General features: G+C 44.6%; 1 protein-coding gene across 3 annotated transcripts; it reads left to right on the top strand.

Moving 5' to 3' along the window:
- Window positions 1-2,227: 2,227 nt before the first annotated feature.
- On the top strand, window positions 2,228-24,742 carry RHOA (ras homolog family member A). Of its 3 annotated transcripts, XM_054280819.1 has the most exons (7): window positions 2,307-2,321; window positions 3,358-3,444; window positions 9,438-9,567; window positions 19,087-19,244; window positions 21,904-22,024; window positions 23,263-23,393; window positions 23,826-24,742. In XM_054280819.1, the coding sequence occupies exons 4-7, from the start codon at window positions 19,089-19,091 to the stop codon at window positions 23,997-23,999; spliced, it is 582 nt and encodes a 193-aa protein (XP_054136794.1). In that variant the 5' UTR covers window positions 2,307-2,321; window positions 3,358-3,444; window positions 9,438-9,567; window positions 19,087-19,088; the 3' UTR covers window positions 24,000-24,742. The 3 variants fall into 3 exon arrangements, with proteins under 3 accessions (XP_054136795.1, XP_054136793.1, XP_054136794.1); XM_054280818.1 differs by lacking the exon at window positions 3,358-3,444 and having other exon boundaries at window positions 2,234-2,321; XM_054280820.1 differs by lacking the exons at window positions 3,358-3,444; window positions 9,438-9,567 and having other exon boundaries at window positions 2,228-2,321.
- The last annotated feature ends 868 nt before the right edge of the window (window positions 24,743-25,610 follow it).

Below are 25,610 nucleotides of genomic sequence, written 5' to 3'. Positions count from 1 at the left end.
TCAACAATAACACACAAGACAAGAGAAGGTGGCAAGCTCACACTACAGACACCTTCAGAAGGTGTGGTTTACAGAGAGATAGACTGAGGATCCTCATTGCTGGCAGTAGAGCTTGTTGGCCACCTTGATTAAAATCAGTTTTGAATCCATCAAGAGCTACCTATTCACCAAACTGGGAAAAGTCAGCTCCTACAGTACTTTCATTAACATCATGCCCAAACAGTACCCACCTGAGAGAGCAGGACCTGGGGCCACAGAACCATCCAAATTCAGTGAGTGCTCTCCCTTGGGCAAGGAGCCACTGCCAGGAAAAGGAAGCACACACACTGTGATCAAAACACCTGACAGTGTTTTGTAAACAAAGCCAAATTTCCCAATGGATCATGAAAAATAACCAGTAGGCCACAAGGATCTCTATCAAACAGTAATAAAAAACAATTATGAAAAGAACCTATGGCCTAGAAATAACTGATTTCTGGTTCAAGCCTCACCAACCCAGTGTCCAAATCACAGGTAATTTCCCTATGGACTTCAGGAAAATGAACTTCTGTCTCAGCATCAGAGGTGGAGGTGTACTGGTCAGCCACAGAATAAACCATCATGGGCCTCAGAGTGTGCACACTGTCGGTCATCCAAGAACTGGTACCAAGCTGTAAAAACCATTTACCCCATTGAATCAAATGTCTGCTTGGTAAGGAAAAGTCACCTTCCTTGCAATGCTCTACAGAACAAGCCAGTCCCAGGGAGCTGCTTACTGAGAGGAGCCAAGCAGCACCTTTCCTCCACAGGCACCAGAGTAGCCCATAAAAAGGTCAGGCTAAAGTTAGCTGGCAATGCAAATGTTGTCAAATGAGGGAATGGGGACAAACACTGCAGATCACACATCAGATGCAGCAGAGCACCAGTTTGTTACAGTGCCCAGGTTAAACGGGCCATCCCCAGCTGCCAGCTGAAGGCTGCTGTGCCTGTTCACAAGGGAGCCCTGAGACACAGCAGAGGCTTTTTGTCATCAACCCTCTCCATGCACACATTCCCTTCGCAGTGATGTCCCCACCCTGGGTCCTCTGAGGCCAGTTCCACATGTTGAACCTTCTCAGGTGGGCAAGGAAGGAAACAATGAAGTAGTACCCTTCCTCCAGGGCATCAGCTACAGGGCTCTGCACCCTGGGATGAGGGCAATCCTTGGCTCTAAGCTCACCACAGACATGCCCAGGAGATGCTGTCAGTGAGTCCAACCCTTCCAGGCCCTGCTTTGTGCTGCCTGTGAGCCCCTCAGCTTTCTCTAGCCAAGAGCACAGCTCAGTGCCTGCTAGGAGCAGGGCTCATCTGCTCCACGGGAACAATCAGGTTCAGAGACAAACAGGGCACTTTGATACCATTGCCCCGATCCACTTTTAACTGAATCAATTAGGTTGTAAAAGACCTGAGGTCATCAAATCCAACCTATGACCAAACTCCTGGATGTGAGCCAGACCATGGCAGAGTGCCACAGCCAGCCTTTCCTTGAACACCTCCAGGGACAGTGACCCCACACCTCCCAGAGCAGCCTATTCCAATATCTGATCACCTCTGCTGTGAAGGAATTCTTCCTATGTCCAGCACAGAGCAGTTTAAGACTACATCCTCTCACCCCATCATGAGGTCCCAGGCAGGGGAGGCCAATTCCCACCTGGCACAGCTTTCTGCCAGGAGCTGTGCAGAGTCATCCCTGAGCCTCCTTTTCTCCAGGTTAAACACCCCCAGCTGCTCCTGACAGGACTTGTGCTCCGGACCCCTCCCCAGCTTCTCTGCCCTCGCTCCAGCCCCTCAATATCCTTCTGAGCTGAGGGCCCAGAACGACGCACGGGACCTGCGGTGAGACTCCGCCGGAAGAAAGGGGGAAACGAACCACCCATAGGCAAACTGGGCATCGCGATTCAGGTCCCCACCACAGCCGCCTTTCCCCCAGTAGGTGCGGAGGGGCCGTGCCCAGCATCGAGAGCTCCTATCACGGTAGGCACCGATGAGGCCGCAAGAAGGCGGGCAGCTCCCCTGACCGAGCACACACAGCACAGCCCCACCGCTCCCCAACTGGCGCGATGTAAATAGCACCGGCGTTTTTATAGCAGCCCTTCCCGGCAGCCCCCGCGCGCGGCCGCGCCGATTGGCCGGGGGACGGTCGGGCGCGCGCGGCCGGGCGGGGCGGCTCGGGAGCGCGGCGCGCGCGGGGGGCCGGGAGCGCGCAGGGCCCGCCCCGCCCCGCCCGTTTCCGCCGCCGCCGCCGCTCGCGCTCGGGCCTGTGGAGCAGGAGGCGGCGGGAGCCGGACCAGCGCAGGCCGCAGGTACCGGGGGGCTCTCGGCCGACCGGGGGGCGCGAGGGGGAGCGGATCGCCGGTTTCTCTCCTCCCTTCCCCCCTTCCCGCCGCCGTCGCCGGGTGGGGCCCGCCCGCCCCCGCCGGGAGTCCGCGGCCTGCGGGCGGGGGCGGCCGGGCCCGGCCGGGCCTCTCGCCGCCACCGCCGCGCATAAAAGGGGAGGGCTGGCTGGGGTGGTCTCTCCGCGAGTTCCCGGGGTTCCCGGGGCCGGTAACGGGGCCTTTTCCGGGCCGTGGGAGCGGGGGAGGGGAGGGAGGGGCGCGGCCCCGGGGCTCTCCCGCGGGAGCCGCCCGCGCCCCGCCCGGGCCCCGGTACCGCCGCCCGGCCGTGGGCGGCGCGGAGGGAGGCGGCGGCCGCGCTGCCCCGGCCCCGCGGGGTGACACGGGCGGCACCGGGGCTGCCCCGGTGAGTGGCGGCGTTGTGTGACGTCACCAGCGGCGGGCCGCGCCCCGCCCGCCCCGGGGGTCGCAGGCGGGGGTCGCGCCGGGCCCCCCGCGGCACGCGGGACCGGGCCGGGATCCCTGCGGAAGGGCTGCCGGGATGTGTGCGCCCATGAACTTTTATCTTGGGGAGGAATCGGCCTTTGGAGCGAAACTGGAAAGTTTGGGCGGTGTTTTTCGGTGGGGCGGCTGCACAGGCCGGGAAACGCCGGGGGTGCTTTGACACGGCCGGAGCCCCGAGAGCCTCGCCTGGCTGAGAACTGCCCGGTGTTCAACGAAATCTGCACAAAGCTTTTCTGCCAGGAAAGCCACTCCTTCGAGGGCGAGAGGAACCTCGAGACCGCTGTTTGGGTTTTAAAAATAGAACCTAAAAACTTCTCCCAGAGGTCTGGAGAGTTAGTTCTTACAGATCCTCAGGATGAAGTATTGTTCCCAGTCCAATGATACCACATCTGCTTTGATATCCCTTTAAGAGGTGTCTGGAACGGGCGTTTGTTTGTTTTTATTTGTTGCCTCATATCCAGCTTTTGTTTTTCTCCTGGTACAGTTCACCTGTTTGTTGCAGGGAACCCTTGAGGAGCAGTGGTTCCCACCCACCCTTTCTCTGTGTGATACAGTATTTGGAGAAAATTAAACACTAAGCCCTCCATAGGTAATGTTAAGTTTGTTGTTGCCTTTTCCTCTCCCTCCAGAGCTTAGCCTAAGTGTCAATTCTGCCATCTGTGTGACTTTGAAATGGTGAACTTCTCCCAGAAGCAGACTTCTGTTGATCTTCTTTTTACCTCAGAAATATCAAAAGTTAATTTTATGTGCCCTAAATATTGTTTGTGACTCAAAGATTAAGTTCTCTGATGGCTTTATTTGGGGATTTTTTCCCAGTATGGAAATATTAAGTCTTTCCCTCCCCAAAAAGATTGATTGTGAAAATATTTACTTGCTGTTTAAAGCTTTTCTGATACATGTGTGCTTTCTCCCTGCACTCTTCTGGTCTTATCCAGGTCTCCATACAGCCACACAGCACTGGCATTTCTCATTCAAATATACAGAGTCAAATTCTGGCACTGATTTGGACCAAGGCTGCATGTTTAAAAAAAGAAAAACCTTAGCCTTATTTCACTTTAACTAGTTCACTGGAATGTTTAACAGCATATTCAGCATAGATGTGTTTGACATAAATTTGAGTGATTTGTACAATCACCCGTAAATTTGGGTGCTTTGTATCATTTAACACTAGAATACATGGATTTTTCCAAAATAATTTTTCAAGGCATGAATGCACCGTCACACCAGGAACAGAATAAATTCAGTCCCAGCAGAAGTGAGCTGAGCAGCTCCCATGTTGTCCCTCCTCGCTCACCAGGCTCAGGCCCTGGCCGAGTGCCACAGCAGCCAGAGGCGGGGAGTTCTCTGAGCCAGGAATTGACAGTAAAAACATCCTAAATGATCTTAACTGCCACCAGGATGTAGGGCTGGGGATGGCTCTTCAGATAAGCAAATTCCAAATGAAAACCTTTTGGAGGGGTCTTGGGAGTACCATAATCTTTCCTCATTTTTCTGACAGTAGCTCTTGGGTTTTCTGGTTTTTTTTACACTTAATCTTTTTCTCTCAATGTATTTAAGTTGCCCAGAACCCTGTGGGCTCTTCTTCACACCATGTCTGTGGTCTGCTCTGTGCTAGATATTTCTGACCTTGGCTACCTTTTCATTAGCCAAGTGTACCTTCTCAGTTTCTCTAACATTTTATTCCCTGCTGCTGTGGCATCTTCAGGTTCTTTCCAAGTCTCCACTCAGCCACCATCTTTTACCTTTAATACTAAATCTCATCTCTCTCTTGTTCTGCTCTGTTGCCTTACAAAGTGTCTTTAAATGCAGTTTGAACTGTGGAGGAGAAGTGTAATTGAGTGAGTTTGAGGAAGTGAGCATGTTGATAAAGTACAGCAAGTGTGCCCTTGAAATTTTAAATTAATCCATGATGAGCTTGTCCTAGTAAAACACATAATAAGGGTGAAACTCTGTAATAGAGAACAGTGCAATGCAAAATAAATGTGCCAAATGACAGCTGACCTTCATTCCATTCCCAGGGTACAGCTAAGCACCTGCACCCACCTGAGTGCATGATGAAAATCCTCTGCTCCTTGCCTTTTGGTATAATTCCTCTCCTGCTATAAATAGTGGGTAGCTAAATAGAAAGAGGTAGTTGCTTATTACTTTTTGGTAAATCTCAAAAATAAGCAAAAATACCCCAAAATACTGCCTGTGGTACACTGGTTAAGTTACTGCTACTTTTACACTCCTGTTTGATGTCTGGGTGCCTTCTGGTCTTGGTGGGATCTGTTACCACTCATTCTGAACAGTGAATAAAGTAACAAAGGCTAATTGGAGTTGGTAGAGTGACACTGCCCTGTCCCTCTTCTGTCCTTTTCCTATCACCATATTTTCATTTGGAAAGGACATTTGAGACTATAAAAGTTGAATTAAAATATCTATAGACCACCTTTTAATTAAGATATTTGCCATCCACACAACTAACAGCCAGTCCTTCTAAGTGAGTCAGCTAATTAAACTAATCAGAAGAAGGTTTGCTGTCTTTCTGTGACCACCTTTCATGACCAAGGTCCCTTGTAAAACAAACAGATGGAGAGTCACAGTATACCCAGTAAAATTGGACAGTACACCAAATATGAGGTTTTGCTTTCCTCAGGCTCTGACAGTTGTGGGTTTTCTGCTTGCTTTTTTATTGTTGTTTTTTAATCAGAAACAGAGCTCAATTCAGTCTCTCTGCTCAGTTAATTAGCAGTGTTTTGCAACCATAAATAGTTCTGTCTCACCTGGCCTGAACTGTCACATTTGGAGCAGGTTGCTAGTGTGGATGTGTACAAAGGGATTCCTCCTCCTCATCTTCACAGTTTTAAGGAAGATTGTCTTTGCATGTGTCAGTGATTTGAAAGAACTAGCAGCTGTCCAAGTACCAGTTATCTCTGTTTGCATTCTTTGCTAGCATTTCATTTTTCTTATATTTTACACCTGGAGATTCTTTACTCTTCACCTCCCGTTTGCTGTGCTGAAACTGTGTGAAGTGAGAAGGCTGTCTCACAGTGGGATCTTGACTGGGTGCTGACCAAGTGAATTGGCTCATTTTTTGAACCTCAGTCCAAGAGCTGTTTGGAAAGGCTGGGTTCCATGTAAACCACAGCAGAACTAGGCTTCTGCGCTTGAAATTGGAAATGTTGTTGGGAGGATTTTAAATTATACTGTGGAATGTTGACAGATGAGAATGAGCATGCAGTTTGGGATAAAGAAAGTATTAGAAATAAGAATACAGCCTTCAGAAAGTTTAAGTCATGAAGTTGACCAGAAAAGTAAATAAGAATGTGAAGTCTAGCAAGTCAAATGAAAAATACAAGGATACAAGGACCTGTCAGAGAGACTCTGAGAAACATCATACTAAAAAAAAAAAATTCCAAGTTCATCAGAAACAAGAAAGGTTCAGGATTCTGGAGGGCCAATAGATGGAAAAGTGAAAGAAATATTTGATGATGAAGCCATGAGTAGGAAGATGACTTATTCCTGTTTCCTGTGGAGGAGTCCAGGAGTCCAAAGAGTTCCCTGTGCCAGATATTCTCATTATGGAGAACAGGACTCATTGGAAGATCTGTCTCTGCTTGAATTGTCAGCAAAGTAATTTATAGAGCAAAGTAATAAATACAGTTACAAGATGCCAAGACCAGATGGTGCTTGCCCAAGGGTTCCAAAGGAAACTCAGGCCTGAAATGACCAAATTACTAATTACACTGTGTAACTTCTCAATACCTTGAAGCCATAGAAATAGAGGAGGATTTATGTGGTAGCAGTTCTTAAAGATAGTTCAGCAGGATATCACAGCTGAGGGCCTTTTTAAAAAGTAGAAAATAAAAAAAAAGCTAACCAGATTTAAGAGTAGCAGAAAGCCAGTGTGGCTTTTGCAAAGGAAATGGTGCAGCTCATAGCTGTTGGAAGTTTGTAATTACTTGAGAAGCACAAAGAAGGAAAGTTTGGGAGAAGAGAAGAAGAGGGATCTGTGTTACATCTCTACTGTTCAGCATATGCATAAATGATCTGGTGAGAAAGGTGTTGAGGATGGAGGGAGGAAAAGACCAAAGCTGATTAGGAAGAATTGCAGCTTGTCCTTCTCACACTGAATTACAGGCAGCAAAATGCCAAATGAAATTTGTTCCAGATAAATACAAAGCAGGGGAATAGTCTTAATTTGTTTATGCACTGATGGGGTGAAAGTTAATCATTGCCACTTAGAAGGAAGAGCTTGCCATAATTCTGTGAAAATGGAAGTTTAGTGTTCAACAGTGATCATATGAGTTTGTATGAAGGGCTTTGGAAAAGGAATAAAAAAAGGAAAACAGAGATAGCATCATGGCTCTTCATCCTCAACACACTGATTACAGTGGGGTGCCACAGAGAAAGATGTGCTTTGAGATACATTGCAACTGGAAAAGCAAAGATGAGGCTGGAAATAGCGATCAGAGATAAGAAATGGATTCCATACAAGGGATGCTTAAAAAGATTTGAACTCCTCAGCTTGGCAAAGACATGACCAAGCAGTCTGGTCTAGATCAAAACTGAGGTGCCTCTCCCTCAGTCTGCACTGGGACCACAGAGTGCTTTGAATGACAGCGATTTACACGGCTCCAGAACCAAACAGGTGGAGTGACAGCAGAAAACACTGTCAAATGTTGGGCTGTTGGGCATAAAGAATAAAAAGAAATAATTATCCTCAAGCTGTCTACTGAGAAAATACACTTGTGGTGGTATCAGTGCATTTGCTCCTTCTTTTACTCTGAGATACCTGCAGTGTCAGGCAGTGTTGGGCTTGCTGGGTGTTTGATCTGAACCAGTGCAGTCTCAACAGATGTCTTGTGGTGGGAGAAGAGGAGAAAGGAGCACAGGTGAGTGTCAGTTGTGGGTACAAGTGGCTGTCTGGAGAAGTTTGTGTTAGTTTTTCTTGTCCATATGTGCTTTGCTGCCAGCACCTGAAGACAGAGCCACCACACCCAAGCAGAAGCCTGCCTTGCTCAGCATGAGGTGCCCCACATCCCATCTGACATGCAGGAGATGTCTGGGAGGAGAGGACAGCAAGAAAAAACTGGCTGAAATGCAAAGCTTTTTGCAGATTACACAGGCATGGAAATCCACAGATCTACTATAATTACCTCAATATTAAGCCCTAATCTCATTTTGTGCAGAGTAATCTTGGGACTTGGTATTGCATAAGAGAAGTGCTCTCGTAAGTCATGCCTGCAGATAGCAAAGATGGAGTCAGTGGGGGCAAATGAGCAAGAATGTTCCATGGGGGGAGCAAGGACAGCAACAGCAGCCACAGAACCTGAGGACAGAATCCTTCTTTCTGCCCCCAAAATCCAAACTTTGCCTTCAGCCTTGGAGAGGGACTTGTCATGGTAGAGCAAGACAAGGGAGAAATGCTCAAATTAGTCTTCTTCCCTGGGTTCTGAAATGGTGTTAATTTACTAATTATGTACCAGTAGGGAGGTGAACAGCATAGGGGTGAACTTTGCAGGCAGTTATCAGGAGCACCCTGCTAAGTTTGGTGTTAACAAAACAGGATGCATGTTGACAATGTTAAGACAGAGTTTTGCTTGCACATATTGCTGGTTTAGTTTTAAAAAAAGTTGACTTAAACATGCTTTAAAAAGGTCTTTCAGGAACCTTCTTTTGCAGTGTTTTTCTCCTTCCAAGTGTTGAATGTGAATTAAATAACCTGGCTTGGAAAGGAAATGAAAGCATCTGTTTTGTTCACACTTAAAAAAAAGTGCAAGAAAGCCCTACAGATGAAATAAGAGAAAAGTAGTAACTGAACATAGAAAGTAGAAAACAGAAGCTCAAAATTGTAGAAAGTAACTGGGAGGAAAAAGGAGCTCAAATAACTATGAAATTATGGATCTAAAAAGTAGAAATGTGGTGAGGCCTTGCCATGTGTCCTGCTGGGAGGCCTGCCTGCCTGTGCTTTCAAACTGGCTCATCCCATTTGCTCTTGTCCTTGTTTCAGGCCCCAGCTTTGCTCGCTGCTCTTTAGGGTCTGAGAGAAGCATCCAGTTGTTTTCTTCTGTGGCTGTGTCTCTTCCAGACTGTCTTTTTTCCAGTCCTGCTGTAGTTGTTCCTCATATGGTCACTGCTGTGTAGTTTAATCATCCGTGTGCCCTGCTCTGAGTCATTTCCAGTTCATTTATAGCCTTTTGACATGGGAGGATCACAGCTGCACACATCAGAAGATGCAGTCATGCGATGGATTCCGACAGCATCTTAATGGTTTCTGGTTTGTTCCTTTTCTCCTAGTTCTTAATACTGGAATCTTTAAAATTGTGGCACTTTGGAGTATTGAGATTTTATTTTAAAGGAATTAACTATATAACCTTTGAATACTGTCCCTGAGTGGCAGTGGTCAGCTCCCAGTCCATCATTTTGTATAGAAAGTTGAGTCTGGTTTTTGCATTGCATATCACTTCACATTTCTCTCTTTCAAATTTTATTGCCAAGGCACAGAGCCTGTTAAAGTTCTGAAATCCATCACAGTTAGCCCTTTATTGACATCTCCAGTAAATTTTGTTGTATAGCTATTTTTCTTCGCTTTTTCAGGTCATTTATGAACGTTGAGCTGTGCAGGTTCCACGGGTGTTTTTCTGAGAGCGCTGAGCATTTCCTTCTGCCTGGTTTCCTATCTTTTGGCACTTATTTATATATACACAGAGAACTTCCGTGTAATCAGGTATTCTGATTATCTCATTAAGTTTAAAAGAAAACCGTTGAATGATATTGCACACCTAATCTGACCAGATTTGGTAATTGACACCTGTTTTGATATATATCTTAGCTCTGAAGATCTCTGGCCTGAAAATTGAGGGGGGCAATGTAATTTTTTTTTCCAGAAAGCTCTTTACATACTGCAGCAGTTTGAGTTTGAAAGAATGCTAATATGCAGTAATAATAAAGACAGCTAGGACAATCTTAATGATTGTAATCCCATCGGATTTAAGACATCAATCCCAGGTACAATAATGGAATAAGTAACAAAGTGTTCAGGAAAGAATTAAGGCAGTGTCACTCAGCCTGGACTGGGGGAAATAGAAACAAGAGGTGTTAATTGTTTTAGTTTGGTTCTTAAGTACAAATGTTCATCTTAACCTTCAGTTAGTACTTGACAGTAATTACATGTCGTTTTCAGTGAGAAAAGAATCCAGAATAAAATCAATATGGTTCATATTAAATTTAGTAGAAAGGCAAGTGGAGGCTCAAGTGAGTCTGTGTGTAGTGAGAGCATGAAGGAGTTGGACTCTTGGGCTGTGCTTTTGAGTGGTCACCAGGAAGAAATGCAAAATGCCAGTAATGGGAAATTTGCAGAGGCTGAAGAAGTGAGGAAGTGACTTCATCATAATGCAGAAAATGTAGTTGACTGCTGGAGTGAGGAGCATGGTGTATGGCATTCTCTGTTACTGCTATTTTAAAGTCAAGATGATCTGCACTTGAATTAATGCACGGGGTGAAATGTGCTGGGGAATGACCAAGCAGAGGCTTGTTTGCACTTGAAACACATCTCAGGGTGTGTTCTCTGATACTGAGTGAATGGGTTTAAGGCTCCTCTCCTGGAGCTGGGCTGCAGCAGCCCTGGGGCGTTTGGAGCTGGGATGGATAATGTGGGATGGTGACACCTCTACCACTTTGTTACTCCTTATGCCAGGAATAGACAGGCACTCCTGTCAAAGGTGTAAAGGTAATTAAAAAAAAAAACCAACCAGCTCTGTGTTCTGTGTGTTAGGGTGCTCCAGTCTGGAAAGGCTGTTATGTGAGCAGCAGGAAGAGGGTGAGCGGAGGCAAATTGTTCACTCCCTTTCCATTTCGGAATTAGGAGGCAGTAAAGAAACTAATAGGGACAATCTTGAATTTGAAGGAAGTGGCTTTAGACAATGTGTCATTAAATTGTGGGAACTCCCTCCACAGGATGTTTTGTGTGCTGGAAGTTTACATGGGTTCAAAGGGAGTCTGGACAAGCTCATGGAGGAGAAATCTGTTTGAGGTTACCAGATTCATGGGAACCACGTCTGACCCAAGAAGCTCCTGAGCTGAAGGCTGGAGAACATGCAGGGAGAAGCTTCTTGTTCATTTTTCCTCTTCTTTAGTGCAAGAATCCAGTCCTGAGTTTATCTGAAATGCCAGGCACTGAGGTGGAGAGCCCCAGCTCCTAAGTCCATGTCCCCATTTCCATGTGTGTAGACCTGCAGTAACAGATGGTCTGTGAGTCTCTAGGTGTAAGTTTAGGTGCAGAAACAAGTTGGTCCAGTGGTCAGTGTCCACATTGGAGCTGCTTGTGGGACACAGTGCTGGGTGTAGAGGGTTGCCCAGGTCATGATTTGGGTGTTTTCACAGAAGATAGTTTGTGTGTTCCTGGGAGCACTTGGCAGTGCTGAGGCTCGTTCCTGTAAAGCACGGGCAGGTGCTCTGTACAGGGAAGGAGAGCAAAGCAAAATGTTTTCAAGCAAATTTATTAGAATCCAAAACAATTTTCTTCTCTGAGAGGAGGATGAGTTGTGTGTTGTCACACAGGATTTTTCCTGAAGAGGAAGGCAAGGGCAAAGGCTGTAATTTGATAGGATGAATCCTACTTTGAGTCTTCACATGATATCTCAGATTAGACGTGCTGTGTCCGCATGACACTCAGCACGGATCTAGTGCCGACAGCTGATTCAGGTTTCCTCCAAAACATTGCACTGGCAGCTTTATACTGCATGAGGAACCTCCTGCCCCATCACAGCCATTGCAGAGGCAGCATGAACAACACTCTGTGTCCTTAACGAAGATTCACTGTATGCCCATGCCTGTAAAACACCTATTGTGTACTTTTGGATAACTCTTAATGACTGTATAAAATTAATCAGTCATTAAGGGTTCACTGGGGCTGGCAACCAGTGTTGCTAAGACCTAATGCAGTTAAGCTGACCCTGTTCCCAGTTCTGGTGATGTAGTACAAAGAGGCTTGAGCTGGTTATTTGTGGAGTTAGCTGAGACCTGGGGAGGTTTATTAGCTGGGGCTGAGCACAGCTATGCTGCTCTGGATTTAAAGCTGCCTCTGGAAATGTACAGCTCTATTTGCAAGACTTTTTTTCCAAGCTAGTAAAACATGCCAGATTTGAGCCTGGTTGATGTAGGCTGAATGAACTGTTATCAGAAAGCTGAACACTCAGCTTGCCTTGTCCAGAGACCTTCCCCAAGGACTTGTGTTTAGTGTTTAATCCTGTTGGATACTATGCTGACCTTCTGCGTCAGTTTTTCAATTGTACTTCAGTCTTACAACAGAAAAATTCTATTTCTCTGTGGGTTAAATTTCATGTGCAATATCAGTAGCCTGCCCTATGCTTTGCCACCTTTGGAACTTTTTTCAAGTGTAGATTTCATATGTAACCCTCCCCAAAAGCCCCAGCAGATCTCTTTTTCTCACCAACTGCTCCCACATAGTGCTGTAGTTAGAAATAGGTCTATTTTGCAGTACTGTCAAACTGCTTTATGTACTGGCTGCAGTAAGGAATATAATTATAGCTATTTCTCAAAGGTCTTGTTAGCAACACTTTAAATAATGTGGCTTTTTGGTTTATGAGTGGAGGTGTCCACAGGCAAACTTGCAGAGAATTAAGAAAATCTCAACCATTACAATGAAATGTATTGACCTTATTCACGTTTTTAGGGCTTTGATTCTGATGGCTTGGAATTGAACTGAGGTTCCATCCCAGTAATGCTTGATTTCAGGTTGTTCATGGTGTCAGAAGAGCAGATCACTCTGAGCTCAGTGTGTCTGGCTGTACAGATCAGTTCAGACAATAAATAAGTGGTCACTTGCTGCATGTTTTGGGTATGTACATCTTCCAAGATCTTTTAGGAACCCTGGAACAGAAACATGGATTGTATCTGACTCCTTTATGTGATTGAGTCACGTTTTTCCATAATTTTTTTTCTTACTTTTATTTCAGTCCCAAGGCTGTTGATTTCCCAGTTTGCAGCTTCTCTAAGAGGTGAATTTGGGTCACAGCTTCTTTTACTTCACAACTATTGCTATGGAAGAGCAGGGTCAACCTGTGTTGGTTATGTGGGGAAAAGTGGCAAGATAGCACATGTAGGCTTACATAGGCTGAAGGAAGCTGATTTAAGGTAGCAGGATTAGTATTTCAGCAGCAAGCTGCAGTATTTCTGGTATTTGTTTATATGTGCTTTCACTAATGAGAAGTGAGCAGCAAAAAAGGATTATAGAATGTATAGTTGCTGGCATTCTCCATTGGGACTTTAGTGGAGGAGGAGATTGAGACTCTTGCCTGCTGTTGGAAATGTGGGAATCCTGGATTCTGCTCTAGAGGAGTGGTTACATCCTTCTGCTGTTTCCTCCTGGCCTGTTTGCCTGACCCCTTCCCTGGTCATAGTCTTTGGGCCACTTCAGCCACTCAGATGCTCTGTGTTCAGTCTCTTTCTTCACTGTACACAGCTGCTCTAAAATCAGGCCTGGTTGCTTTGGGGCCGATCTCCTTTGGGCTCCACACTGCTTTGCTAGTTCTCAGTGTTAATGCCCAACCTTGCTAAATGGCCAGAAGAAAACTGAGAAAAGCCTGCTCACCCCCTCTTGATCCCTGGAGTCTTTGAGGAAAACTCTTCGTTCCTCCACCTCAGACTTGAACAAAAGCGAGGATATTTTAGGAGTGAGTGTGGGTACTGAGGCAGAAGCAGCTGAGGGCTGGGACAGACAGTTCTCCCCTGTGGTAGGTAGAGGGCAGGGCCTTGCAGGTCAGGGTGGGAGACACTTGAGCAGGGTTTCTTCTTCTGGTCCCTCAGCCCAGCTCTTGTTCCTCCTGCTGCCCAGGGCAGGGCTGACTGAATGAAGGGAAACACAGCAAGTGAGAAGGGTGCCAGGCTGTGATTCACTCAGCAGCAAACTGCTTCAGTACTGTGTAGAGGAGTCAGCAGCAAGGCAATCTTTCTCAGATTTCAAAACCTTTGCCTTCCAACATGTTGGTTTTAAGAACTTCAGCAAGATTAAATGTGAAAGAATTTAAAGGATGTTCTCCCCCCATCCCCTGCAGCATCCTTACTGCATGGTGAACTGCTTCTGAACTGCATCTGCTGAGTTCTTGCTGACGTGCAATAATCCAGAATTATGTTTTTACAGAATTCTGTATTATGCCAAGGGTCTGCCTGTATAGCATAGCAGGCAACATAAAGTTACTAGTAGTTAATTGGTAATTGAAATTAAATATACTTGTGATACCTATGTGATGGTAAAGGGCTGTTTCTTCCATCAGTTACTTTCTCCGGGATGAGATCCAGAGTGAGACAGACAAACCTGGCATGTTTGCTGTCAGCCTATCCAACTTCAGAATGTCAACAGTGTCCACAATCCTCACTCATGCTGTGTGGCCCTGGGACCTGCCAGAGAGGTGGCACTAGAAAAGTTGTTCCTTGGAAAAACAAATAGCATGCTGAAGAGGCAGTAAAGAGTAATACTTGGGGGGAGTATGTTTAAAACATGAAAAAAATATTTTCCCCATTTCTAATTCTTCTGGAGTATTTGGTGGATTCCCTTAACAAGCAGAGCTTTATGCTGCAGGAGTCTTGGAGCCTCACTGCACTTAGAAACAGCAGCCTCCTGTAACAGGGATATTAGTGTGGCAACTCTGCAAACAGGAGCTCCTTGTGTTGTAACCTCCTGTGATGTTAGTGGGATTGAGCAAATGATGTCTAAAGCTCCTGTAATACCTGTGAAAGACACTGGCTGAGGCTGGGGAAATGTCATAATTGAATCTCTTCCATTCAGATGAGTCACTTGAGTCATGTTGTGTGAGTTTCCACTTCAAATCTAGCAGCCTAGCTGGTTTTGAGACTCCGTAAATGCAAAGGAAGAGGGAAGAGTGGTTTATTTAAGAGTAGGAAAAATTGCAGATCTCTTGCCTTGCTGCAGAAGACAGCACAGATTCTCCTAGAATATCACTGCAGCCATTCTGCTACACTAATTGGGATAAATTATTTCTTGCTCAATGTTCTGTGTGCATCATCAGTGATGCAGTTCCAGCAGCTTTCTGGGTTTATTGGACTCTCCCTGCTCTGTGTAAAAGGATGAATGTACTTTCATTCAGTTACAGGAGGCAGTAGTAGCTGTTTGTTACAGCCTCTCAGGTAGCTCATGGAGGTTTTTTAGCACTGGTGAAAAGCTGTGCTGCAGCAAATAGTAAATTGTGTGTAATGTGCATCTTAAATGAAGCTCTTTAGGCCAACAAAGTGCTTTGATTCTCACATACTGCTGGTAGAAATTTGATGTATTTTCATGTTTCAGAATACTTGATGAAGAAACCCAGAGCATGTCAGAGTGCAGCAGAAAGACCCAGCTGCTGTGAATGCTGTTAGTGTTGTCCTTGCAACATGCACCACTAAGATGCAGCTCCATTCCAACAATCCATTTTTTTCTCTATTGTGCTACCAAGATGTTGTTTTTCTGAATCTTTGCCAGACCTGACAACCCCCTACAGCTGTCCACTGGAAAGGAGTGTATTTATTTTAGCTAAAAATAACTAGCTGAAATATGCTGATCTGTACACTGAATCCTCTAAATTAGGAAATTCAAGGAATTCCTAAATTAGAAAGTGTTGGATGAGGCTTTGAGCAGCCTGGTCTAGTGAAAGCTGTCCCTGCCTGTGGCAGGGGTTGGAATTATATGATCTTGGAGGTTCCTTCCAGCCCAAACCTTCTATGGTTCATTGATAATGATAAATAGAAAGAAGTGGTTGTGATGTTTGGTGACTTCCTTCCGAGATGGGTGGAGGTGATCAGAGCTGACATCCTGAGGTGTTCATATCTACCCAACATTTATAATCTGGGCTGCTTCTGAAAATTGGAGATTTTAAGTGGTGATCTTTGCCTCCTGAATTGAATTTTATACAACACACTTGTTCTAGAAGGAATTGTTTTGTGGTAATGCTGTGGAAGGTGAAACTAAAGTAAAAAATACAAGGATGCCATAGGTCACCAAAAAATGATAACGTGGTTGAGGCTTTATGAGATGGTCCAGAAGGATCTTCTAGAAGCTGATGCTGAGGGAATTTTAATTGCCTGGATTTTGAATGTACCAGATGGAGGGGACTGAGGGCAGGTTTGGTCTGTCCTGGTGATGGTCCTGCACAGAACTGTGAGCTGGAGAGCCTCATGGGGCACGTGCTGAGCAGTGGGAAGGAAGTGGTTGAGCTCACACTGCTGAAGGGCATCTTGGGTCCAAATGATATCAGCGCATCTCAGGAAGCATTCAGGCAGAGAGTTTCATGATAGGATTTTCTCAGGAAAAACAAAGGAGATAAATTAAAGCTCCTGAAATAATTTTGATAAATATATATCCATAAATTTTCCAAGCTTTTTTAGGGAAGGATTTTTAGAAATATCTACATTAAATAATGGGTTTGTGGGAGTTTTTTTACACAATTGTAGTTTCCTTGTAGACCTTAGGTATAGGTATGTAGAAGGCCAAAACATAAAATTTAACTGGCAAGGAATACTTTTAAAATAATGTGAGTGAAAGTGTTTAGAAGAAGATGGAGTTGATGTGATACTCCATTGAAAAATAGTTATCTGTAGGTGATGCCAAAAGGTCACCTACCCTGGGTGATCCTGCAGGGAACTCAAGGCATTCCAGGCCAGGCCCAGCCACCAGCCCAGAAGGGAGAGGGAGGGAGGGTGGCAGGGAAGGACAGGTTTTGTCAGCCACCCACTGTGTCTCCAGGGTGTTTTCATCAATGGCCTGAATAATTATCTGGGGATCACTGCTATTAAACTTGCATCCAACAGACCGTGGTTAAACTGGAGGACAGAGCTAGAACCTGAAGGCAGAATAAACAGTCACTGTAAGGATAAATAAAAGTGTGGCAGTGGATACTCAGCTGTGTGAAGAGAGAACTATTCACTATAGAGACATCTGAATGAAAAAAGTCTGGGAGCTATCAGGAATTAAAAGCTGACTGTATCAACAGTGTTGTCTTCAGGGGAGGGGAAGAAGAAAGAGAAAGACACATAATTCCAGATTGGTGTTTAAGCAGGGTATCCCAGAAGATCAATGAAATTATTCCTTCAGCTCTGGGCACTCTTCACAGAGCCCTAGGAGAAATACTGGATTCAGCTTTTGGGCTCCACACTTGGGTACATTTGTGCCAGTTGGACTCTGCCCACAAGGGAGCAATGGGAAAGTCTAGGAAATATGATTTACAGAGGAGGCTTGAATAAACTGGCATTTGACTAAACTTCATTTAGTCTTCTCTTCAGGCATTGTTTTGCCTGAAGAGAAGACTAAATGAAGGCATGTATTCTCAGCTGCACTGGGGAAAGGGAATAATCAATTTCCTTATGGCCACAAAAACCAGTATAAACAGTAATGGGCTTATATTACATCAAAGAAGGGCAGGGGTACACACTGAGGGAAATTTTCTCTTTGTAAATGTTGTGGAGCACATGAGTAGATTACTTCAGAGGTTTTGTAGGACTTGAAGGGCAGATTAGCCAAAACTGACATTAAATAGAAGTTACAAGTAGTTGATCTTGAGTTGGTACAGACAACAGATAATTTCCAGTTCTGTAAAATTCAAATACTACCATTGCTAGAAAGGATTCAAAATCATCTCAAACAATGGAAGGAAAACTTTTATAAGGCTTGGATCATTTAAAACCTTCCACAAATGTAAAAATTGCCCCAAGTCCCTAAGGTAAATAACTTTAACTTGTGTACATATATGTTTGCAAGGTGAAAGAAACTCACTTTAGACATGGATTTAGATCACTTGAGCAGTGGTGTCTGACAGGGCTGTCCTTGACCCCTGCTGCTTGGTGGGTTGAAATAGTACCTGGAACATTCTCTGTACCTGGAGCAGAAGTACAGAATCTCTCAGTAATATCGAATGCTTCTTCACCACCTAACAGTACCAAAGTTTGCTTTTAGATGGTAGTTTTACCTTTTTACTTCATTTCATGAGGCAAAAGAAGAGGTGAAAAGGGTAAAATGTTTTTACTATGTCCTTTAAAACTCTCCTGTGCTTCTTTGAGGCCTTTTCCCCTTGCCAGCAGCCATGATCATCCTCATAGATCTTTGTTTTGGGTTTGTCATGGCAAAAGTGACCTCACAGGGTGCTCCCTCTGTGCTGTTTTGGTCATGCAGCCATAGGTATTGTGGTGGGGTTGCTGTTTGCTCCATTTCCAGGAAGCTTCATGGGATGACTAAGCGGCATCCCCTGGAGTGCCTTTGTGTTCTGGAGAGGAAAGTCCTCCTGGCTCTGTCCTCAGTGCACTCTGCTGCAGGCAGGTCACTCCTGAATCCCTGGCTAACACCTGCAGGAAAGAGAGAGCAGGCACATACATAGTGCTGCTTTTGTTTGCTGCCAGATCCAAAACAACCATCTCCTTCGGCCCCACCCTGACTCCAGGCTTGCCTTAGAGCTTTCCAAGCTTTTGTGCTGTCTTTTTGAGGCCAGGTTTGCTCATGAGCAGGACATGGATTTGCATGGTCCTGATACAGACCAATCAATTAATCATTGATCATTTCATTGCACAGCAGAGATCTGCATGGAGTATCTCAGGGGTCTCCACTTCTTTCACTGCCAGCTGACAGCAGGCTCTGTTAACCTGGGAGCAGGTTAATGCCCAGGAAATGGGGTTGAGGAGTGAGATGTGTCCTGCCAAAATCCTTTGCAGAGTGGTGGTTGTAATCTGAGGAACTGGTTGAGATCCTTCTGTTGATGCTCTGAGGTGGCAGCAGGTGCTCCTCAGTGCAGCTGACTGGCACTTTGTGGTTAAGACAACTCAGTGTGATAAGAAAATGTTACTGCCCTTCAGTTGAAGCATCCTGTATATGATTGCCTGGAATCCACTTCTGAGAGGGTACCCTGGGACAGTGCTGCTCACACACTCATTGTCTCTGGGTGCTGCCATCTCAGCCTTTAGGACAGATCAATAAATGCTAAACCAGGCCCATCTCTTCTCCTTTCTCTTATTCTTGCACCTAGTGGGCTCACTGGTGTGTTTATAAGTGCTGGGGAATGTTTTTTCTTAAAAGAATGGGAATCTGAACTTACCCAAGTCCAGATATGTCTGTCTCTCTAACAGTCATGTGTAACCAATTTAAAAGGTCTTATTAATTGAAGACTTGGTGTTTATTAATTATTATTTATTAACATCTCTGTTAAAAGCTGTATCAGTTGAATTAACAAGTCATTGTTTTGTTTTTCAGCTATGGCAGCCATTCGAAAAAAGCTGGTTATAGTGGGGGATGGTGCCTGTGGAAAGACCTGTCTGCTGATTGTATTTAGCAAAGACCAGTTCCCTGAAGTGTATGTTCCCACTGTCTTTGAAAATTACGTAGCAGATATTGAAGTGGATGGAAAGCAGGTATGTGAACCCTTCCCTAAGAGGCAGAATGAACTGGTGTTTGTTCAGAATAGCATGGACATCTCCACACTTACTTCAGTTTTAAAAATATATTTACAGTATAAGCACTAACCACATATTAAGGATGTTCCTGTGGAAAAAAAAATACTGGCCTTGCTAGAACGTGCTCATACCCAGTGTCTGTCTAACAAGGTGCTTCTAGCTGTACACAAGCTGAGGTTCTGAAAGCCATGCAATCAGTGTGAGGAGAATGCTGCAGCAGGTGGGAGGGGATGGAGCAATGCAAAGATGCTGAGGGCATTGTGGCTCCTGGCCTTTGGAACAGTCCCTGCTTTAATAAGGACCTGGTATTGTAATTATAAAGACTAATTCCTTGAGAGGATTTTTTTAATACCTACTCCTGGCAACATGCAGCATCCTTCTGAGAACAGATGACAGACAGGTTGATGAGGGGGTTGATTTTTGTAGTGTACATCAGCATCACCTGTCCTGCTTGTCTGAAGGACCACAATTCTTAGCACCCAAGTGTAGCCGCAGCTCACTGAGCTTCATCTTCAGCTTGTACTTCAGTAAACTAATTATTAAAACATTTCATTTTAGTTTTAAATATTTTGAAAATCAGATTTTAATCAGGGGAACCTCTTGAGTCCTTTTGTTAGGCAGACATGTCACACACCTGCTCCAGGGGCAGCTGTAGGTGCTGATCCTTGGGTAGATGCCTTCTGCACTTCTGCCAGCAGGGTGCTGGGTGATGTGCAAAATTGTCACTTTCCAGGCTGCTCCAGAAGCACACAAAGCAGGAGCTTTGCACCTTGAAAGCTCAGCTGTTGCCAAACCCTGTCAGGCAGGCACAGGCTGTGTCTGTCTGGGTGCTGTGAGCACACAGAGCTGACTCTGCCATGGGACTGCAGCTCAGGCAGGTGCCAGCTCTTGGTGCTGCTGGTGCTGAGCTGCCCTGTTTTGTCCCTGTGGGACATTGCCTTGGCTCTGGCCTCAGCTACAGCCAGGACATTTTTCAGTCCATTCCAGTTCAGATGCAGTGACTGTCAGTCCTGACTGGAGAAAAAGAAGTTTTTGAGCTAGTTTTGGACTTTATGTTAAATTTAATTTCCTGGTGTTGCAGGGATGGGTTATTTATGGATTTAGTCATGATAGCTCTTGCTGCTTGAGTCTAAAAAGAGCTTTCCTCTCCCATAATGTGAATCAGTAAAAGAAAATTTACTTTTAGACTAATATTAGGACATGTTTTTTCCCCAAGTGACAGGTTCTACAGTTTTTATATTGTATTTTAGGAATATTATATTGTATTCAATCTAAGGACTATTGTTTGAAATATGTATGATATCCATTTCTCTGTCTCATCACCAAGTCTAACTTCCTCATTCCTTTCTGCCTGAATCTCTGCATCTCTGAATGAGAGAACAGGGAGTCATGCCCTATCAGCTAGATGCAGCCAGTAGCTAAAGGAAAATAGCATCAGCAGCTTGAGCAGTATCAGCTAATTTTATTTTTGTAACTAGAGGATATATTTTACCTAAGCTCTTGGTCTTCAGAAAATTTGATGACAAAAGTTTGTAGGAGAGCTTAAACCTCTTCTGTTTGACAGCCACTTACCTCTGTCTTCCTAGAAAAGCATTCCCAGAAATGTCCAGAAATCATATGAAGACAAAGAGCTGATGGTAGGAGATGTGGTGTTTTAGGAGCTGCTTCCAGCATCATAGACATCGCTTTAAAAATATCAACATTTGCCCCAGAATTCACATTTGCAGCTGCAGAGGTGACTCTGAGAGGAGGAGTATTTCTGACTGAAATACAGAAGATTATTTTTGTATTTGTGTGCACTCCAGGCTTTGTCTCTTCACAGTTCAAACAGACATGCAGGCTCACACTTGGGTCCCGGTTTGCCCATCTGTCTTTGTCTGAGCTGCTGTGGACTTTTTTCCTGGAATTTTTGAATGCAAGGGTTTAAAGAAGGCACCCAGTCCATTGTGAAGGCAGACTCATCAGAGAATCTTAAGCAAGAGTATATGTACCTAAAGAGCTTGATTATAGTTTTTAAAATTCTTTGCTTTAAATGTCAGCTGGTCCTTCTACAGTTTTAAACAATCCTGTTGGGGTTTTCTCACCTAGCTCCAGCAAAAGTAGAAAAATTGAGAACATTAAGTACTTTACTTCTTAGTAACAAGAAGCTTTACACACAAATCAGTTTTGTTAAATTTGTGCACAAATAAGTATGATCTTGACATTTCTTAGTCACTAAATGTTCCATCTGTAAACCCATTGAAAATGTGCTTAATCCTAAAAAGCATATACTTAGTCCACTTTCACTGAAAACTGGTATTTCTGGGATGGTTGTCAGAGAGCTCCCAGCCCTTTGAAGCTGATTCCTTTCAATTCTTTTGTCTTGCTTTCCTGCTGGTAGCTTTTATGTCCTTTTAGTGGTCATAGGTATAAAGAAAATACTCATAAGCAGCAAGAAGTTGATTTTTGGAGTTACAGAATGTAAAATTCCTAATAGTTCTCCTGGCAAAGGAGAACTTGCAGTCTCCTCCTTTTGAGTGGTATTGACTGAAATATTTTATTCACTCCTGTTGTGTTCCTGGCTTCTGAATCAGAACTTTCCTGGTGATCTGACTAACCCCTTATGTTAACTTTGCAGGTTGAGTTGGCTTTGTGGGATACAGCAGGACAGGAAGACTACGATCGACTTAGACCGCTTTCTTATCCAGATACTGATGTTATACTTATGTGTTTTTCAATTGATAGTCCTGATAGTTTAGGTGAGTAGATCTCTAGCTGAATCAGAACCACTTCTCTATATCAATATATTCCCCTTGGAAATTGCTCTGTAGAATGCATTTTCCCTTGGGGAGCTTTCCTAGTTTCAGAATTGCTGCTGCTTTGAGTTTGTAGTTTTCAGACATTAGGGAGTTCTGCAGCAACACTGAGAGCTGCAGCAGAACTCTGTGTTTGCCCAGATTGTAACAATTCTCTTCCCTCTCCTCCCTTCCTGTTCAGCAGTATCTGGGTGCCAGGGTCCCTGGGAGCAGTGAACTGCCAGGCAGCTTTTCAGGTGTGCAGCATCTAGAGGCCAGCACACCTGAGCACTCCAGGTGCAGCTGCAGAATTGGTATTTTGGCTGTAGTGCAAAAACTGGCTTCAAAACCCTTGTTTAAGTTGTTCCTTCAAGCAAGAAAATATGCCATATTACATAATAGTGAATGTCTCTTCAAAAGCTGAATGGAATTTCATGAAGATAAAAAGTGATTATGCAGCCTGCAGGTATATCCACTGGTGAATCTCAAATGTCTAAGAGCTTATGAAAGCACAGCCAGATGTTTTAGGCTGTTCAGCACTTCCTGCTATACAGAACTTGTCAAGGTTTTGCTTTCAAAAGCCCCCAAGTCCTCCTTTCACTAAAAAGCTAAAGTCACGTAGCGATGTGAGGAGGAGGTTGCTTGTATATGAGAACAAATTCATTTGCTGCATGTAGGGAGAAATGGTAGATTGAAAATTACTTACCCTAAGCCTTTGTTTCTGTGTATGTGTAATTAGTGTGTTGAACAGCTCTGCTGCAGTAAGGGGAGAGCTGACAGGGGTTGTTTTGTGTTGCTTTAGGAAAAGAAGTGAGGTTAAAACTTAGGCTTCATTATTGTGCCCACCTCTAGCTTCTGGAGATAAATAAAATGTTTCTCTTGAAGCAAAATATTCCATAACTTTCCAGTCCAAAAGTCTGCATGCTGTTCTTTAAAGTCTCTTGTGCTAACCCTTGTCAGGTAGCTGCTGAGAGAAGCCAAAATGTTACATGTCCTTCAGCCTTCAAATTACCACACACAGGCTTGTCTTTTTTGGTAACACCAGAACAGCTCTATTTGCTTCCTTATGAAGAGCAGAAAAAAGGGCATCAGTGTGGATTATCAAGTTACAACAACTCAGGCAGCGTGTAAAAGCTTTAAAATAAAACTCTCCCCAGAAGTGGGATTTTTTTTACAGTCATGCCTCAATTTATTTCCTTCAGAAAACATCCCAGAGAAGTGGACCCCGGAGGTGAAGCATTTCTGCCCCAACGTGCCTATCATCTTGGTAGGAAACAAGAAGGACCTGAGGAATGACGAGCACACAAGACGAGAGCTGGCCAAAATGAAGCAGGCAGGTTCCTTCCAGAGCCTTACAATAAATGGTGTATTACACAGAAGTGTGTGGTGGTTGAAGCAGAGCATCAGACAGGCACCCACAGCTGGCTGCTGGTCTCTGTGGGCTGTCTGATCAACACCTGTGTACAAAGACTGAGGCATTGATTTGGGGATTTGTTCATAGGCTTTTTTACAGTGGTGGCAAAGAATTGTATAAATGCTTCATCAGAAATAGGCAGTCACTTGCTCGTTTTAATAAGGCTTGCAGCTTTCAAGCTCAGAGATATCAGAAAATTGATCGTGTCCTCTGGCATTGGATTTTTAACTCACCAGTTCATTATGTGTGCTTAATCCAGAAATTCTTTGCATTTGTTGGGAAGCTGAGTGGGAAGGGGAGGAGCAGTGTGGCTTTGGGCTGTCCTCACCTGCTGCTTTTGTGCTGTTGCAGGAGCCTGTGAAACCCGAGGAGGGCCGGGACATGGCAAACCGCATTGGTGCATTCGGGTACATGGAGTGTTCGGCAAAGACCAAAGACGGTGTCAGGGAGGTGTTTGAAATGGCCACTAGAGCTGCTTTGCAAGCCCGGCGTGGCAAGAAAAAGTCCGGGTGCCTTCTCTTATAAAGCGTGGCCAGAGGAAGATGGCCAAAGCAGCACCCTGCACTTGAGTAATTTTGAAGTGCTGTTTATTAATCTTAGTGTATGATTACTGGCCTTTTTCATTATCTATAATTTACTTAAGAGATTTAAAAATCGAGTCATCTTGCTACCAGTATTTAGAAGCCAACCATGATTTTTATAACAATCTGCATCAAATTCATCTGTGCACCCAAGGTTAACCTCAACATTCCTCTAACAAACCTTTTCTGCACTCACAGGATATGCCAGGCGCTAATTGAAGACAATTCTCTATCTTCTTTCTTGTCTCTATAAAGAGAAAAAGCTGTCAGCACAGAGGATTGGTCTGTAACTACTTTATAACTAACGTCCTATTCTAATTGAGTACAACCGTTACATGGCTGTATGGAATCAAGAGTAGCTTCAGTGCTATCACATTTAGGAAGATCTGATTTTCATGGCTTGGTGTAAAACATTAATTTGAAAATGTGATCACCCTGAAATGACCAAGTCCCATTCAGCTAAGGAAAAGTGAGGGTTCTGTGGTTTCATGTTAGTTACCTTTTAGTTACTGTGTAATTAGTGCCAGTTTAAATGTATGTTACCAAAAATAAATCTATTTACCCCAGCTTAGATGTAGTATTTTTTGTATAATTGGATTTCCTAATACTGTTACTTGTAACCTCTGCGTTAAGGTGTTCTGGGTTTTTTAAGAAACTGTATTTGAAAATAAAGTCCGGTGGAAAGCAGCTGATCCTCTTCCCCTGTTCATTTGTAAGAGTCTGACCCATTTGAATGATACGAGTGGTCTGCACACCCAGGAGGAGTATTTTCCATAACGTGCTGTAGGGATGAGAAAAGACAGCCTGCTCACACTAAAAGCTTCTGAACTGTTCAGTTGCCTTAAATTCATTGCTGGACCCAGTTTCAAAACTTAAAAAAAAAAAAGAAACTTTTTGTGTAAGTTTGGTTACCATGTAGTGATCAGACTCCTAACCTGTGAACTTCTTGCTGTTCTGCAGCCAACTAAACTCTTTCTGTATTTTCATTTTTCCAAGAACTAATAGAATAAAGGCAGTTTTCTAAGCTCCCTGTATCCTGGTGTCTGTATTCCTCACTCTGGGTTTTTGTCCCAGCATCTGACAGCCTGAATTAGAAATAGCATTTTTGATAAAGCTGAGAGAGAATTCGCTGAGCAGTTGCAAGTGCTTTAATACTTATTTTTATTTCCCAGCAAGGGACACCCATCTGCTGCTTGTGGTGCTTTCCAAATGCAGCAGAGCCGAGTTGCAGTATCTCACCTGGCCCTCACAGGGAGCAGCAAAGCTTCCCAGGAGCTTTTGATACCAAAAGATGAGAGTGCATCACTTGAGTTGGGTTTGTCAGTCCTGAGCATGGGACTGGAGCAGCAGGAGGAGGCTGTGCAGGAGGAAGGGAGGAGCAGGTGCAGTGTTGCTGTGGGAGCATGTGATGGTTTGCAGCAGCTGGGCTGCACTGGAGCAGTGGCAGAGGTTGCACAAGGCAGGGTGCTTGCCATGGCATTGCATGAGGGAGGCCTTCAAGCCCTGCAGCATGGGCTGGGCTCACGGTGTGGGCCCTGTGCTGCACCCATGCTGG

The sequence above is a fragment of the Melozone crissalis genome, unplaced genomic scaffold (genome assembly GCF_028551555.1).
Source record: "Melozone crissalis strain CALT ecotype California unplaced genomic scaffold, PUWL_Pcris_2 ptg000029l_1, whole genome shotgun sequence".
In the NCBI taxonomy this organism is placed as follows: domain Eukaryota; kingdom Metazoa; phylum Chordata; class Aves; order Passeriformes; family Passerellidae; genus Melozone; species Melozone crissalis.
The sequence above is the reverse complement of the archived record's forward strand: the minus strand, read 5'-3'. Positions and strand labels throughout refer to the sequence as shown.